We start from the raw sequence: 15,385 nt of genomic DNA on the forward strand, positions 1-15,385 counted from the left end.
GTTATATTCTTGTACATAGGGGGCAGTATTATAGTAGTTATATTCCTGTACATAGGGGGCAGTATTATAGTAGTTATATTCCTGTACATAGGGGGCAGTATTATAGAAGTTATATTCTTGTACATAGGGGGCAGTATTATAGTAGTTATATTCTTGTACATAGGGGGCAGTATTATAGTAGTTATATTCTTGTACATAGGGGGCAGTATTATAGCAGTTATATTCTTGTACATAGGGGGCAGTATTATAGCAGTTATATTCTTGTACATAGGGGGCAGTATTATAGTAGTTATATTCTTGTACATAGGGAGCAGTATTATAGTAGTTATATTCTTGTACATAGGGGGCAGTATTATAGTAGTTATATTCTTGTACACAGGGGGCAGTATTATAGTAGTTATAGTCTTGTACATAGGGGCAGTATTATAGTAGTTATATTCTTGTACACAGGGGGCAGTATTATAGTAGTTATATTCTTGTACACAGGGGGCAGTATTATAGAAGTTATATTCCTGTACACAGGGGGCAGTATTATAGTAGTTATATTCTTGTACATAGGGAGCAGTATTATAGTAGTTATATTCTTGTACACAGGGGGCAGTATTATAGTAGTTATATTCCTGTACATAGGGGGCAGTATTATAGTAGTTATATTCTTGTACACAGGGGGCAGTATTATAGTAGTTATATTCTTGTACACAGGGGGCAGTATTATAGTAGTTATATTCTTGTACACAGGGGGCAGTATTATAGTAGTTATATTCCTGTACATAGGGGGCAGTATTATAGTAGTTATATTCCTGTACATAGGGGGCAGTATTATAGTAGTTATATTCCTGTACATAGGGGGCAGTATTATAGTAGTTATATTCCTGTACATAGGGGGCAGTATTATAGTAGTTATATTCCTGTACATAGGGGGCAGGATTATAGTAGTTATATTCCTGTACATAGGGGGCAGTATTATAGTAGTTATATTCTTGTACATAGGGGCAGTATTATAGTAGTTATATTCCTGTACATAGGGGGCAGTATTATAGTAGTTATATTCTTGTACACAGGGGGCAGTATTATAGTAGTTATATTCTTGTACATAGGGGGCAGTATTATAGCAGTTATATTCCTGTACATAGGGGGCAGTATTATAGCAGTTATATTCCTGTACATAGGGGGCAGTATTATAGTAGTTATATTCCTGTACATAGGGGGCAGTATTATAGTAGTTATATTCCTGTACATAGGGGGCAGGATTATAGTAGTTATATTCCTGTACATAGGGGGCAGTATTATAGTAGTTATATTCTTGTACATAGGGGCAGTATTATAGTAGTTACAACCATAGTAACAATCCCTCAATTTTAGGTTTGTTGCTTGCCGATAATTCACTCATCAGTGGTAGAAGTAAAGTAAGAGCAGGTTACATCTCTGTGTATTATAACAATTCCCTTTATTAGCTTTAATATAATGTACATCTCACATATTAGGACACAATAAACTTAATTAGGAGGATGACTTACAATAAAAGTGATAAAAAAAATATCCATATCTTCTAGGTAGATTTTCCATCTGGATCTTTCATGGTCTACAAATGTTCCCCTCATTAGACAGATGTGTGATGTCTCTTCTCATGTATTGACGGCTCAGGCACCGCTTATCTGCAGGGGTGAGCGGTAGGGCTGGATTATGGTGACCCCATGAGACCCTTCAGTCCCGATGCATAGGGAGACCCCGTGAGGGCCTACAGTTCATGTTGTGGGTCCCTCCAGTCTTATATCTGGGTCAGGGGTGTAATGTGCAGGGTCTTCAGCGCAGAATGCAGAACGCTCTGGACCCCCTTCATCAGGCGCAGGCGGGCGAACATCTGACTGAAGAGATGAGGCAACGGCTCCTGCAAAATTACCGAAACGCAATGGAGTTAGTGACACGAGAGCAACAATGACCCCCATATAAAGCCGCCACTCACCCCGAGGATGTGCACTCTGTTGTAGTAACAGCTGAAGTCCATACTGAGGCCCACCAGGAACTTGCACACCTGGAATAGAAGCGGTAAAGTCTATGGAAGGATAGAATTTGGTACGTTCTCTGGTGTCACATATGATCAGATACCGTACGGTCACTTGTGGACCCCCTTCTCATGTTCACAGGGGGTCCGCCTCCAGTGATCAGACATGTACCCCCGATCCTGACATTAGCAGAATAACAACCATAAAGCAGTTCTCTAAAATTAGAAAAAATGGCAGCTACTTCGTAAAACAGCGCCACACCTGTCCACAGGATACTTGCGGTATTGCAGCTTAGCTCCATTCACTTTACCGGATCAGAGCTGTAATACCGCAAGTAACCAGAGGAAATGTGTGGCGCTATTTTTAGCAATTGTCTTCATGTATAAAGGTGTGTATTGCAATGGTAGATCTCTAGCTTTTATAACAATCTCCTGTATGTGCTGACAGCCGCATGCTGGGAGTTGTAGTGTAAGACAGCCGCAGGTTAGATATAAGGCAGTCTGACGTTTTAGGATAGCGGATGACGTGCTCATTGCTAGGACCCTCATCATTCTCCATTGCACTGATGTATTCTGCAATCTCTATAGGCAGTGAATAGAGCGATAGGCAACAGGCTTGGGGGTCCAAATGGACCCTCCTCCACTGATCAGCACCTGACCCGCTATCCTTCACCATAATAATGACAAACAAACTACTGTCAAACAATTATATCATTGAAATGTATGACAACAAACCCGGCTCTGCTACATGTATCTGTCACAGGCCGGGAGCTCTCCTACCGCCTCGGTGTTGGCTGTGACCCGGATCCCTGGGGAGGGGGCCGACATCTGCGCCGCCTGGCTGAGCGCCTCTGGGAACATCATGATATAATTAAAGAGAAGAAGCCATTCTCCCTGCGTGAGGAAGCAGAAGCTGTGAGCCGGCTGCGTGCAGGCCCTAATAGGCAACAATCCAAAAGCGAACATGATCTGTGCTATTATACTTCACCCCTGCAGTACCGGGGAGTAAACACCGGGGGGCGCTGTCCTGTATAATGTGATGTCATATAGAGTAGCGCTCCCTCACCTCCTCACGTAGACTGGAATAGCTGAGATCTCCGGCCGGAGGGAACTCTGGATAGATACCTAAGGAAAGAGGGATATCACTCACAGCCCGATCACCCCCCTGATGGCCGCCGCTGCCCACCGCTAGCTGTACCTTCACTGGCGGCGTCATTGTAGCTGTCAAACATGGTGGCCAGACGGGCGCAGTTATACATGACAAACGCTCCACTCTTGGTTCCCTTTGTTGTGATGTTCCCATCCTCCAAGTTCAGATTCACCTAAAAGGTTAAAAAAAAAACCAAAATTCTAAAGTTCAGTCATCATCATTACACCGCTACAATGTATCCACTACTGTTTTGTGTTTCTCTGTGGTAACAGACTACAGACTAACCCCCACCTAGTCTGTCAGCCCAGTGCTGAGACTACAACTCCCCCCATCTGCAGGATGAGAGGGGTAGTAGTTTTGATATATGTTATTACCTGGGAGCGATGAGGAGTCGCCATTAACTCAAACTTGACGGCCGCTGAAGTCAGGGAGGTGATGATTTCATCCCAGCTGTCACCTGGTGAGACATGACATCAAATCATATGTCAAGACAAGTGACATCATCGCTACAGAAGCGGCAAAAAAAACCAAAATAATCCCAAAACCTTTAACGCTTTCTCCGTACTTCATGACCGAGGCTTCCAGCATCTGAGATTTCCGCAGCCTGTACAAGGGATGAGCGAATAAGCATGTAAGCAATGGCCTCCCTTATACGCACACACACATATATATATATATATATACCAGCATGTAATACGCACTTACTGGAAGTACTGGGAGCTGCTTGGGGGCGCCGTGGAGTTCAGCACCTTCACAGGTCCACAGATCAGATGTTTCTGCAATACAACAGATAAACCTCAGATAGATAATACACAGGAGCAGTCTGATCCCCTTTTAGTAGGCCTGAAGAAGAGCTGCAGTGTAAAGCATGGGGGATAGAATACGGTGCGGTGTCCAATACCTATTAATGTATCTGCTATGACACAGGACTGAGCCTGACCCCAGAAACTGAGCCCCCTGTTATCATAGAGCAGGATCAGGAGCTGTAACTGCAGGAAGTGTCTCATCCTGCTGCTCATATTAACCCCGTGCTGTCTGATTACCAGCACATCTTCTACGTATACCCCTGACATTGCTGGTTTTACACCCAGGACCAGATGTAACTATCAAATCCAAATCCCTGTATTAAAATGGGTAGAAAATGACGTCAGTTTTCTTCCAGGAACAGCGCCTCACCTGGGTTGTGTCTGGTATTGCATCTTAGTTACATAGAAGTGAATGAGTCTACACTGCTATACTACAGACAACCTGGACATGAGCATTATTTTTAAGATAAATCCTTGTGTTCTTAGAACTTAAATCCCATATTACATTGTTCTCTTCATGTTGGAGGGTCTGTATTTTAGCTCTGGTTAGTACCTGGGTGACATCTCTGCTGCTCGGGACCATCAGCCTCCAGAGAAGGTCCAGCTTCTGCTGATGGAACTCTTCCTCACAGCTGATGATATGTAACACTGTACAAGGAGACGTCTGCTGTGAATGGACAGAGATCCTGGTCATAAGGATACGCGGGGTGCGACATGAGAAAGTCAATGGACGTGTATAGGCCCCGTATCTACACCATCACTTACCACCAAGTCCTGGACTGACCTCTGCAGCCTCGCCACGTGTCTCAGGTCATCTTCACTCACTGTAGGAGGAAAACATCTATAAACGGAGGACTTTGTATTAAGATTATTATCTGCCAATGGATTTTTAAATTGTGTTAAGATCAGCCATAACATTGATTGCTTTAAATACATGATCTTTAGAAACTGACTTGTCACTCGCTGACATATATATATATATATAACCCGAGGGAGGCGCCATTGTCACCAGATAATCAGCGCCATTCATGTCCATCTCTGATGTTCTGGATGCTGCTTTCAATGATGCTATTGTGCTTGTAGTACTGACACACGGCCAGCAGATGTCACCATTGTACATAAGTCTCTAGCAATCCTACCTGCTGCTCTAAGACAGCGCCATCTGCTGGCAGTGACAGCTACTGCAATCATCCCAACTGCCCAAAATTCTCCACTTATGTCCTTATTTACCAAGGAAGAAGTCCAGATTAGGAGCATATCCTTCCAGGGTTAGGTTGTGCTTTTCTGCGCTGGTTTTCAGCTGTACTCTGATTTCATCCGGTGACTGTGTATGATTCCCATCCCCGGCATTCTGGACACAGTCTCGAAGGAAGTCTTTAAAAGATGAAACAGTCTCTTCCACAAGGGAGGTATCGCCTGAAGACGGCCAGGAGATACCCAGCTGACTCAAAAACTCTTCCACCTCCTTACTGGGTACAGCGGGAACTGGGTATACATGTTTTCTAGCAGGGAAATAAAAAATTGCAGATGGAGAGTTAAACCTCTACTCCAATCACAGCCAAAGCTGCTGTACTCTTAGCTCTCTGCATTGAGCAGCTTCACAGCACCAGTTCTATGCTCTAGGTGAATGATTTATTATTCTACCAGAAGTCTGCTGCAATGTTAACTTAAAGGAAACCTACCATTTGATTTCATGCATTATGAAGCAAACATGCCTTGAGACTGCTGTATCTATGCTGATGCAGGATCATATCTTGGTTAATCCCTGAGCTGAGTGGTTTTGCTGAAAAAACAATTATAACATTCAGGACCTTGGGAAAGCTGGGTCAGGATGGCTGCCAAGATAAACACATTACACACGGGAGCTTGGAATTACAAATGGAGGTTAGTCAAGACATGACTAATCAACCTGAGCTGAATCACTCATACACAGCAGCTGGGGGATAGTGCAGCAATTGATTATTCTGTCTGTCAGGGAAAACAGTGATTGCATCATCATCTCCTGCAGAGAAAAACTCATGTGCTAGGAGAAGTGTTGAAGGAGCCATAGAAGGGACAGAACTTCATTATCATAATGTTATATCTGTTTTATCAGCAAAACCACTCAGCACTGGGATTAACTAAGATATGATCCTGCATCAGTGTAGCTACAGCATTCTCCAGGTATGTTTGCTTCATAATGCATCAAATCAAATGGTAGGCTTCCTTAAATGCACAGGGAAGGGGACGGTCATGGGGAACAGGACCCCTGTTCTCAGGAATGGTGGGGGTCCATTAATACAGAATGTTATACCTTATACTGTGGATAGAAGATAACATTTCATCTTGGCACAACCTGCATAACTCTACCAGTGTATACACCACATCTCTCGGAATCCAATACTGCAGAGAATTCAACATGAGGACCTGAGTTCCTGTAGATGGGACACCAGTCCTGAATGCAGCTCATGTTGTGAATGGTGTATAAGGAATCTACTGACCCATTTAGTGTGAGGACTTCAGCCAGGTGGTCCGCTAGCAGCGCCGCCCGCAGGTGGCTCAGTCTCAGTGCGTCCAGGCTCTTGGCGCTGTGCAGCGGAGCGCAGTTCAGGATCACGATATCCTGTCCATGGTCTGCGGAGGGAAGAGGCTTCAGATAAGGAGCAAAGTCTCGGAGAACTCTATAGAAAAGCGCCGGTCTGTCCAACTGAACCACCAGCCCAGCGTCACACTGCAAACACTGGCGCAGAGGGGGGAGGTCCGGAGCGTCCAGGGAAAGCAGGGTGAGGATCAGCTCCGCGGGAACCTGGCAGGAAAACAGAGCGAAGCGAAGTGGGTTATTAAATAGTATCATGTATCATAGGCTTAGGTACATCAGCTCAGAGGCAAACAGTAGCCGATGTTAGATACAGCACAAACACCATCAGCTTAGATACAATTATGGCTCAGTAGATATTATTGAATATGACTGGCCTAGATAAACCAGCAGCAGACAGTATTACACTTAGATACACAGGGACAGTAGAAAGTATCAAAGAATATGATTAAAGAATGTCAATATTATACATGATATGTTTAGATACAGCATGGTTAGCTTAGATACAGTGGCTCTCATGAATCCGTCTTATACACGGCTGGTTTAGATATACTATCTGGCCAGAGTGAGAGACACAACAGGTTTAGATACATTAGCGAAGCAAAGGAGGGACATAAGAGGCTTAGATACACCATCTGTGCAGCCAGGGTCACACAAAGGTATTAATACATCAGCTCATTAGACCGTATAGCACATGATATGATTAGATACAACATCTCAACAGACAAAAATCTGCCTATTGGGCTTAGCTACACCTTCTCGTCAGGCAGTATTGCACATAATGGGCTGAGATACACCCTCTCATCAGGCAGTATCCCACATGATGGGCTGAGATACACCCTCTCATCAGGCAGTATCCCACATGATGGGCTCAGATAAACTCTCTCATCAGGCAGTATCCCACATGATGGGCTGAGATACACCATCTCATCAGGCAGTATCCCACATGACGAGCTGAGATACCCCATCTCATCAGGCAGTATCCCACATGACGAGCTGAGATACCCCATCTCATCAGGCAGTATCCCACATGACGAGCTGAGATACCCAGTCTCATCAGGCAGTATCCTACCTGATGGGCTGAGATACACCATCTCATCAGGCAGTATCCCACATGACGGACTGAGATACCCAGTCTCATCAGGCAGTATCCCACCTGATGGGCTGAGATACCCAGTCTCATCAGGCAGTATCCCACCTGATGGGCTGAGATACACCATCTCATCAGGCAGTATCCCACATGATGGGCTGAGATACACCCTCTCATCAGGCAGTATATCACATGACGAGCTGAGATACCCAGTCTCATCAGGCAGTATCCTACCTGATGGGCTGAGATACACCATCTCATTAGGCAGTATCCCACATGACGGGCTGATATACCCAGTCTCATCAGGCAGTATCCCACATGATGGGCTGAGATACACCATCTCATCAGGCAGTATCCAACCTGATGGGCTGAGATACACCCTCTCATCAGGCAGTATTCCACATGATGGGTTGAGATACACCCTCTCATCAGGCAGTATCCCACATGATGGGTTGAGATACACCCTCTCATCAGGCAGTATTCCACATGATGGGTTGAGATACACCCTCTCATCAGGCAGTATCCCACATGATGGGCTGAGATACCCGTCTCATCAGGCAGTATCCCACATGTCAGGCTGAGATTCACAGTCTCATCAGGCAGTATCCCACACATTGGGCTTAGATACACAGGCTCACTAGAACATTGTCTTCCATTAATCTCCCAAACAATGTACGATGAATAAATGAATCTCAGATCAGACATAAGTTGCATCATGTGATCCAGGATATATAATGTATATTCCTATCCACCAATCTCTGAAGTGCAGCCAAGGACCTGCAGGCATGCTGATACTTGTAGTTCCCCGGATATCCCAGAGCCCCCCCTCTAATTCCCTGCCAGCCACGTGACCTGCCCCCTGCCTGCACCTCTCCATCCGGGAAGCTTTTCCTCAGCGCTCCTCTGGGCACCAAGAAGTCTCTGCTCCTCAGGTTCTTCTGGCTGCTTTCCTTGAACCATACGGTAGGGGGCGCCTGCAGTGCGTTACCCAGTGCTCGTAGGACCTCAGACACATACACTGCTGCGGTACCGCAGGTCTCTGCCTCCATGGCAGAACGTAATGTAACGGAACCTTCCTGCTCTACCCGATGGTCACACGGAAGAAAATAACTGAAGCACCAATGGAGACCTGTGGCCGGATGTGACGTCAGTAAGCGCTGTGTTGTTTGAGGAGACATTTTGGTTGTGGCAAGTAGTGTTTTTTTTTTAATTATTATTCTTGTTTTACTTTTCCATTTTTTATATGTTTTCCTAACATTGGCAAGTAATTAGTAAGATGTGGGTGGGGACTGATTATATGGTATAAAGAAGATATATTATTGTATTTTCATGATTAATTATAAAAAATATCGAAGAGTTTGCAGGCAGCCGTCCTATAAAAGCTGTGATGTGTCCCCACACACTGTATAATGACTCTTTTCTGTTGGGATACATAAAAAATGGCTGCACATGTTGAATCGGAGGCACAATGGTGGAGCGAGAAGCTGACAGCCCCCTATTTCACCATTGCATTCAATTATATCCGCAAGGCCTGGAACCATCCAATGGTGGGACAGACCAGAAAATCCAGCAGTGTCCCTATTAATCTGAGGCGATCAGGAGGTAACTACTTTCTTTGGGGCCCTCACACTAACAGGAAACCAATACTGTTAAAAGCTATTGTAGAGAATAGAGCAGTGATGGCGAACCTTTTAGTCACCGAGTGCTCAAACTGCAAACCCAAACCCTCATCATTTATCACGGGTGCCAGCCAAAAATTAAAGCAGTAACTTATTGCTCCCTGTTCTTCAACAATGTTCATACTGGCCTCCCGTGGACACCAACACACTAGAAAGAAGGAGGGAAAATGTGCATCATTGTAGCTTCTTTCCAGTGTCCCTCTGTACACAGAGAATCATGAGGCCTTAGCTACACCTTCTCGTCAGGCAGTATTGCACATAATGGGCTTAGCTACACCTTCTTGTCAGGCAGTATTGCACATAATGGGCAGAGATACACCCAGGCAGTATCCTACCTGATGGGCTGAGATACACCATCTCATCAGGCAGTATCCCACATGACGGACTGAGATACCCAGTCTCATCAGGCAGTATCCCACCTGATGGGCTGAGATACCCAGTCTCATCAGGCAGTATCCCACCTGATGGGCTGAGATACACCATCTCATCAGGCAGTATCCCACATGATGGGTTGAGATACACCCTCTCATCAGGCAGTATATCACATGACGAGCTGAGATACCCAGTCTCATCAGGCAGTATCCTACCTGATGGGCTGAGATACACCATCTCATTAGGCAGTATCCCACATGACGGGCTGATATACCCAGTCTCATCAGGCAGTATCCCACATGATGGGCTGAGATACACCATCTCATCAGGCAGTATCCAACCTGATGGGCTGAGATACACCCTCTCATCAGGCAGTATTCCACATGATGGGTTGAGATACACCCTCTCATCAGGCAGTATCCCACATGATGGGTTGAGATACACCCTCTCATCAGGCAGTATTCCACATGATGGGTTGAGATACACCCTCTCATCAGGCAGTATCCCACATGATGGGCTGAGATACCCGTCTCATCAGGCAGTATCCCACATGTCAGGCTGAGATTCACAGTCTCATCAGGCAGTATCCCACACATTGGGCTTAGATACACAGGCTCACTAGAACATTGTCTTCCATTAATCTCCCAAACAATGTACGATGAATAAATGAATCTCAGATCAGACATAAGTTGCATCATGTGATCCAGGATATATAATGTATATTCCTATCCACCAATCTCTGAAGTGCAGCCAAGGACCTGCAGGCATGCTGATACTTGTAGTTCCCCGGATATCCCAGAGCCCCCCCTCTAATTCCCTGCCAGCCACGTGACCTGCCCCCTGCCTGCACCTCTCCATCCGGGAAGCTTTTCCTCAGCGCTCCTCTGGGCACCAAGAAGTCTCTGCTCCTCAGGTTCTTCTGGCTGCTTTCCTTGAACCATACGGTAGGGGGCGCCTGCAGTGCGTTACCCAGTGCTCGTAGGACCTCAGACACATACACTGCTGCGGTACCGCAGGTCTCTGCCTCCATGGCAGAACGTAATGTAACGGAACCTTCCTGCTCTACCCGATGGTCACACGGAAGAAAATAACTGAAGCACCAATGGAGACCTGTGGCCGGATGTGACGTCAGTAAGCGCTGTGTTGTTTGAGGAGACATTTTGGTTGTGGCAAGTAGTGTTTTTTTTTTAATTATTATTCTTGTTTTACTTTTCCATTTTTTATATGTTTTCCTAACATTGGCAAGTAATTAGTAAGATGTGGGTGGGGACTGATTATATGGTATAAAGAAGATATATTATTGTATTTTCATGATTAATTATAAAAAATATCGAAGAGTTTGCAGGCAGCCGTCCTATAAAAGCTGTGATGTGTCCCCACACACTGTATAATGACTCTTTTCTGTTGGGATACATAAAAAATTACTGCACCTGTTGCATTGGAGGCACAATGGTGGAGCGAGAAGCTGACAGCCCCCTGTTTCACCATTGCATTCAATTATATCTGCAAGGCCTGGAACCATCCAATGGTGGGACAGACGAGAAAATCCAGCAGTGTCCCTATTAATCTGAGGCGATCGGGAGGTAACTACTTTCTTTGGGCCCCAGAGATTAGGGGCCCTCACACTAACAGGAAACCAATGCTGTTAAAAGCTATTGTAGAGAATAGAGCAGTGATGGCGAACCTTTTCGTGACCGAGTGCTCAAACTGCAAACCCAAACCCTCCTCATTTATCACGGGTGCCAGCCAAAAATTAAAGCAGTAACTTATTGCTCCCGGTTCTTAAACAATGTTCATACTGGCCTCCCGAGGACACCAACACACTAGAAAGAAGGAGGGAAAATTTGCATCATTGTAGCTTCTTTCCAGTGTCCCTCTGTACACAGAGAATCGTGGGGCCAGCAGGAGGACCTCCAAAGATAAATCGGCCCTGTGTACACATTCTCTCTCTTCCTACATTCCCAAGTAAGCATCACTTTCAAATATCACTGAAAGCAGCATCTTTTAAGTTGTCTGGTGTGCTGGGGCAATGGCCTGGGTGCCTACAGAAAGAGCTTGGAGTGCCACCTCTGGCACCCGTGCCATAGGTTTGCCACCACTGTAATAGAGCAATAGACTCCTAGATATGCCATGTGGAGGAGCTATGCATTAGGGGACCCCAGACATAAAATACCCCACACCCCCATAATGCCACATCTGCCCTTGGCTTATGATACTGCTAAATTAATAAGAAACCTTCTGAGCGACGTCGGAATTTATGATTGAGAGCCTATGCCCTGGGGCCCCCCTTTAGATGGATACAACAGAAAGCTGTGACAGCAAGTGATCATCACTGCAAAAACTTTGATCCCACTGGCCCGGAGATCTACTCAACCTCCCTCCCCTTATCCACTGGGTGAACAAAGTATCACAAATATGTCGACTAGAGGATATTACTTCCCTATGCAATAGACATTGTGGCAAATTTTAAAAAACATGACACCCCCACCCCATCAAAAAAAAAAAAAAAAATTCCAGTAGGGTGCACACCTAAACCCAGTAGTACTGGAATGCCGCAGGAACGGGAGGAGACAGGTCTGCTTTCTTTTTTTTTTTTACCTCACCCAGGGGGTTTTCTGTAACTTGCATCTCCTGATGTGCTGTGACACATTAAAGCGGATCAGGGCCGGTTTTAGGCAAAGTGGGGCCCTGGGAAAAACTAACAGTTGGGCACCAAGGTAGAGGCAGCACGGTGGCTGAGTGGGTAGCACCACAGAATTGCAGCACTGGGGACCTGGGTTCAAGTCCCATCCAGGTCAACATCTGCAAAGAGTTTGTATGTTCTCTCCGTGTTTGCGTCGGTTTCCTCCGGGTCCTCCGGTTTCCTCCCACACTCCAAAACATACTGGTAGGTAGATTAGATTGCGAGCCCCATTGGGGAGAGGAACCGATTTGGCAAGTTCTGTGCAGTGCTGTGTAATCTGTGTGTGCGCTACCTAAAAAAAAAGGATTATTATTATTATTTTATGAGCAGTCACAGTCAGTAAGAGGCTCCTTTAGTCCTGCACACTAATTACACTTTGTTACACACAGTAGTAGGTAAGTATCTGTAATATGGGGCTGTAGGAGGATTTTATAGGGGAGAGACAGATGATAGGTAGATGGAGGATAGAAGATACATATGAAAGATGATAGAGCTTTATAGATGCAGAAATATAAAATAGATTATATATAAATAGATGATAAAAGATTGATTGATTGAAAGATGGTTAAATATTATAAAGAAGATAGATAACTAGACATATGATCTTCACACGGGTATTCAACCTCTGCCCACAAAAGTCCACATGAAGCGGCCCCTTTAGGACATGAGGGCCCTGGGCAAATGCCCAGTTTGCCGCCCGCTAGCGTCGGCCCTGAAGAGTACAACATTTTCCCTGCAGAGCAGTGCTGCAATCCTCCCTCATATAAATTAGGACAAACTGAAGTAATCTTTACTGTTTGTGACCCGGGGCAATCCTGACATATACAATGTATTGTGTATATTATATAATATGAACAATCCGCCAATGTTTTATAATGAGATTTTTTAACGTGGGGAGTGTCACGCTGTGTGCTCAGGGTAGACATCACTAATTTTAGTTTTAGCAGTTTCTTTTTCACTGCCGGCAGCTATAATCCAACATATTAGCATATATCATCTGCTCAGATGTGAGGTTATATGGGGACAGGATGCAAATATGTTTTCCTCAGGGCTTATCGCACATCAGAACCCTCTGCATCTCCACCATATCAGCTCTGATGGGCTCTGATCTGATCATTGCATTCCAAGCACAGCGTTGTACATTGCATAGTGGCTGTGAATGGTATTGCAGCTCAGGCCCACTCACTTCATAGCTACTCAGCAGTGTAAACTTTGGGGGCACTACATCTCTTGGTTATCTGCAGGAGCCCATATAACACAGAGGAGAGGCTCATACGGGACTGTTCATATAGGGGCTCTCTAATGGGTTCATAATGGGGTCCCTGCAGTTAGTCCCCCACAATCAGTCACTTCTCTCCGATCCTGTTGATAAATAATACGTCTTAAACTTAATACAACCCCTTTAAGACCCAGCCACCTCCATCTCCCTGCAGCTATGCAGATTAGAGTCACAATTTGAAATTCAGTTTTCATAATGATATTTATTTGCTCCTCGCGTCTGGTGGCTCCTCATGTGATGGCAGGAAAGTGTGGAGATATTTGTTTTACCTCCAGCAATGATTAGTATTCTCCAAGCGTTATTATATGTGTATCATGTACGGCTACCAACAGTCTGGAAAGATACTAGCAATGGGAATTACAGATGATTCAAAAGGTTCAATTATTTAAAGGGGTGTTCTATGACTGCCTTATATGTATGAGATGAGGATGACCCTTTAATAGGTTATCTAACAGCTTTGTTAGTATTGCCACTAATTCCCTCTGTCATATATTGAACTTGATGCTTTTTTTTGTCACAACAGGGGCAGATTCAGACTGTCATGGGCTCTGTGCTGTATGAATATTACAGCCCCTACAAATCTGGAGTCACTTCCTACATCTGGTACTAGAATCAGCTTCTTGGAGAATGAAAAATGTGTCCCTTCTGTCTGTTTTCAATCTGTGATTTCAGGACCTTTAGAGGACCTTCAAAGGTCCTGAAAGGGTTGTTGTGTACACGTGTATTCTGAGGATTTCATGGCCGAAGACCTTTCACAGTAAAGAAATTGGTGCTTGTTTGGGTGGCCATGTGCCCACTAGAAGGCTTGGGCCTCGGCTACCGAACTACTAGACCACAGACCACCCCTTTAAAGACGACTAAACATTGAGTAGCGAATATCGGATGACATACATCATATGATTGTCGCTGTTTCCCCAATCAATTTGGTGTTTTTCCAAAATCCATCTGTTTAGATTAACAAGTTTATATGTGAAAATGCTCATTGTAGCCAAGGGGGCGGTGCATATAGGACACAGAGACATGCCCCCAGAGAAAATTAAAGGGATTGTCCAGTTTCAGCAAATAATTGATATGGTTATGCAATTTTACAATATACTTTCTGTATCAATTTCTCATTGTTTTCTAGATCTCTGCTTGCTGTCCTGCAGTGGATAGTTATGTGTCCATGGCCATGTGATGGACACTCAGGTGCACGAGCTGTTATAATCAGAGAGAATAATAAGAGCCATGTGATACTACCCGCTCGGGCATCGGCCTGTCCATCACAAGACCAGTGGATTTCTATCCACTGGAAGTAAGAATAGCAGGACAGCAAGCAGAGATCTAGAAAATCATGAGGAATTGATAAAGAAAGTATATTGGAAAATTGTATAACTTTTCATTACTCAAACCATATCAATTATTTGCCAAAAGTGGACAACCCCTTTATATGAGGATTAGCTCACACTAGTCAAGGGGGAGGTAACCTTTAATCTTCTGGCGGCCATATTTTTTGAATGGGTGGACAGATTTTGGAAAACCAAACACCAAATTGAAATCACATTTAGTAGACGAGTCAGTATTTTGTACTTGGTGACATGTACGCTTTAAGTTTGACATATTACAATACAAATCACATAAAAAAAAAACACAGGGCAACATATCACATTCTCTTTATTTTCAAACCTGTTGAACTTAGAAATGTTCAATATTTTGTCGAAATAAGTTAATTTTGGTTTAAAATTGAAAGGAATGGAACAGCTGCTGGAA

At 44.6% G+C, this 15,385-nt stretch overlaps 2 protein-coding genes across 4 annotated transcripts in view; one reads left to right on the forward strand and one right to left on the reverse strand.

Moving 5' to 3' along the window:
• Positions 1 to 1,435: 1,435 nt before the first annotated feature.
• Positions 1,436 to 8,748, reverse strand: DALRD3 (DALR anticodon binding domain containing 3). 3 transcript variants are annotated; one of them, XM_072126835.1, is made up of 13 exons: positions 8,493 to 8,748; positions 6,439 to 6,743; positions 5,189 to 5,460; positions 4,724 to 4,782; positions 4,512 to 4,622; positions 3,858 to 3,928; positions 3,698 to 3,756; positions 3,527 to 3,609; positions 3,201 to 3,324; positions 3,069 to 3,127; positions 2,783 to 2,896; positions 1,964 to 2,032; positions 1,436 to 1,888 (listed from the first exon to the last, which is right to left on the reverse strand). In XM_072126835.1, the coding sequence occupies exons 1-13, from the start codon at positions 8,670 to 8,672 to the stop codon at positions 1,769 to 1,771; spliced, it is 1,626 nt and encodes a 541-aa protein (XP_071982936.1). In that variant the 5' UTR covers positions 8,673 to 8,748; the 3' UTR covers positions 1,436 to 1,768. The 3 variants fall into 3 exon arrangements, with proteins under 3 accessions (XP_071982936.1, XP_071982935.1, XP_071982937.1); XM_072126834.1 differs by having other exon boundaries at positions 4,512 to 4,625; positions 8,493 to 8,747; XM_072126836.1 differs by lacking the exon at positions 2,783 to 2,896 and having other exon boundaries at positions 4,512 to 4,625.
• A 1,811-nt stretch (positions 8,749 to 10,559) lies between these two features.
• NDUFAF3 (NADH:ubiquinone oxidoreductase complex assembly factor 3) overlaps positions 10,560 to 15,385 on the forward strand; it is a 37,136-nt gene continuing 32,310 nt past the window's right edge. The window contains exon 1 of the mRNA XM_072126841.1: positions 10,560 to 10,843. The gene's annotated coding sequence lies outside the window, so the exon portion shown is untranslated. The remainder of the gene's footprint in view (positions 10,844 to 15,385) is intronic.

Source organism: Engystomops pustulosus, chromosome 10, assembly GCF_040894005.1.
Source record: "Engystomops pustulosus chromosome 10, aEngPut4.maternal, whole genome shotgun sequence".
NCBI classification, from domain to species: Eukaryota; Metazoa; Chordata; class Amphibia; order Anura; family Leptodactylidae; genus Engystomops; species Engystomops pustulosus.

Bases quoted from the DNA above. Each gene is read 5' to 3' on its own strand.
- DALRD3 (XM_072126834.1), bottom strand. From the start codon at position 8,672: ATGGAGGCAGAGACCTGCGGTACCGCAGCAGTGTATGTGTCTGAGGTC. The intron at 3,929-4,511 runs GTACTAACCAGA...GTTGTATTGCAG, and splicing joins GCAGCAGAGATGTCACCCAG to AAACATCTGATCTGTGGACC. The intron at 3,128-3,200 runs GTACAGCTAGCG...CTCTTTCCTTAG, and splicing joins CAATGACGCCGCCAGTGAAG to GTATCTATCCAGAGTTCCCT.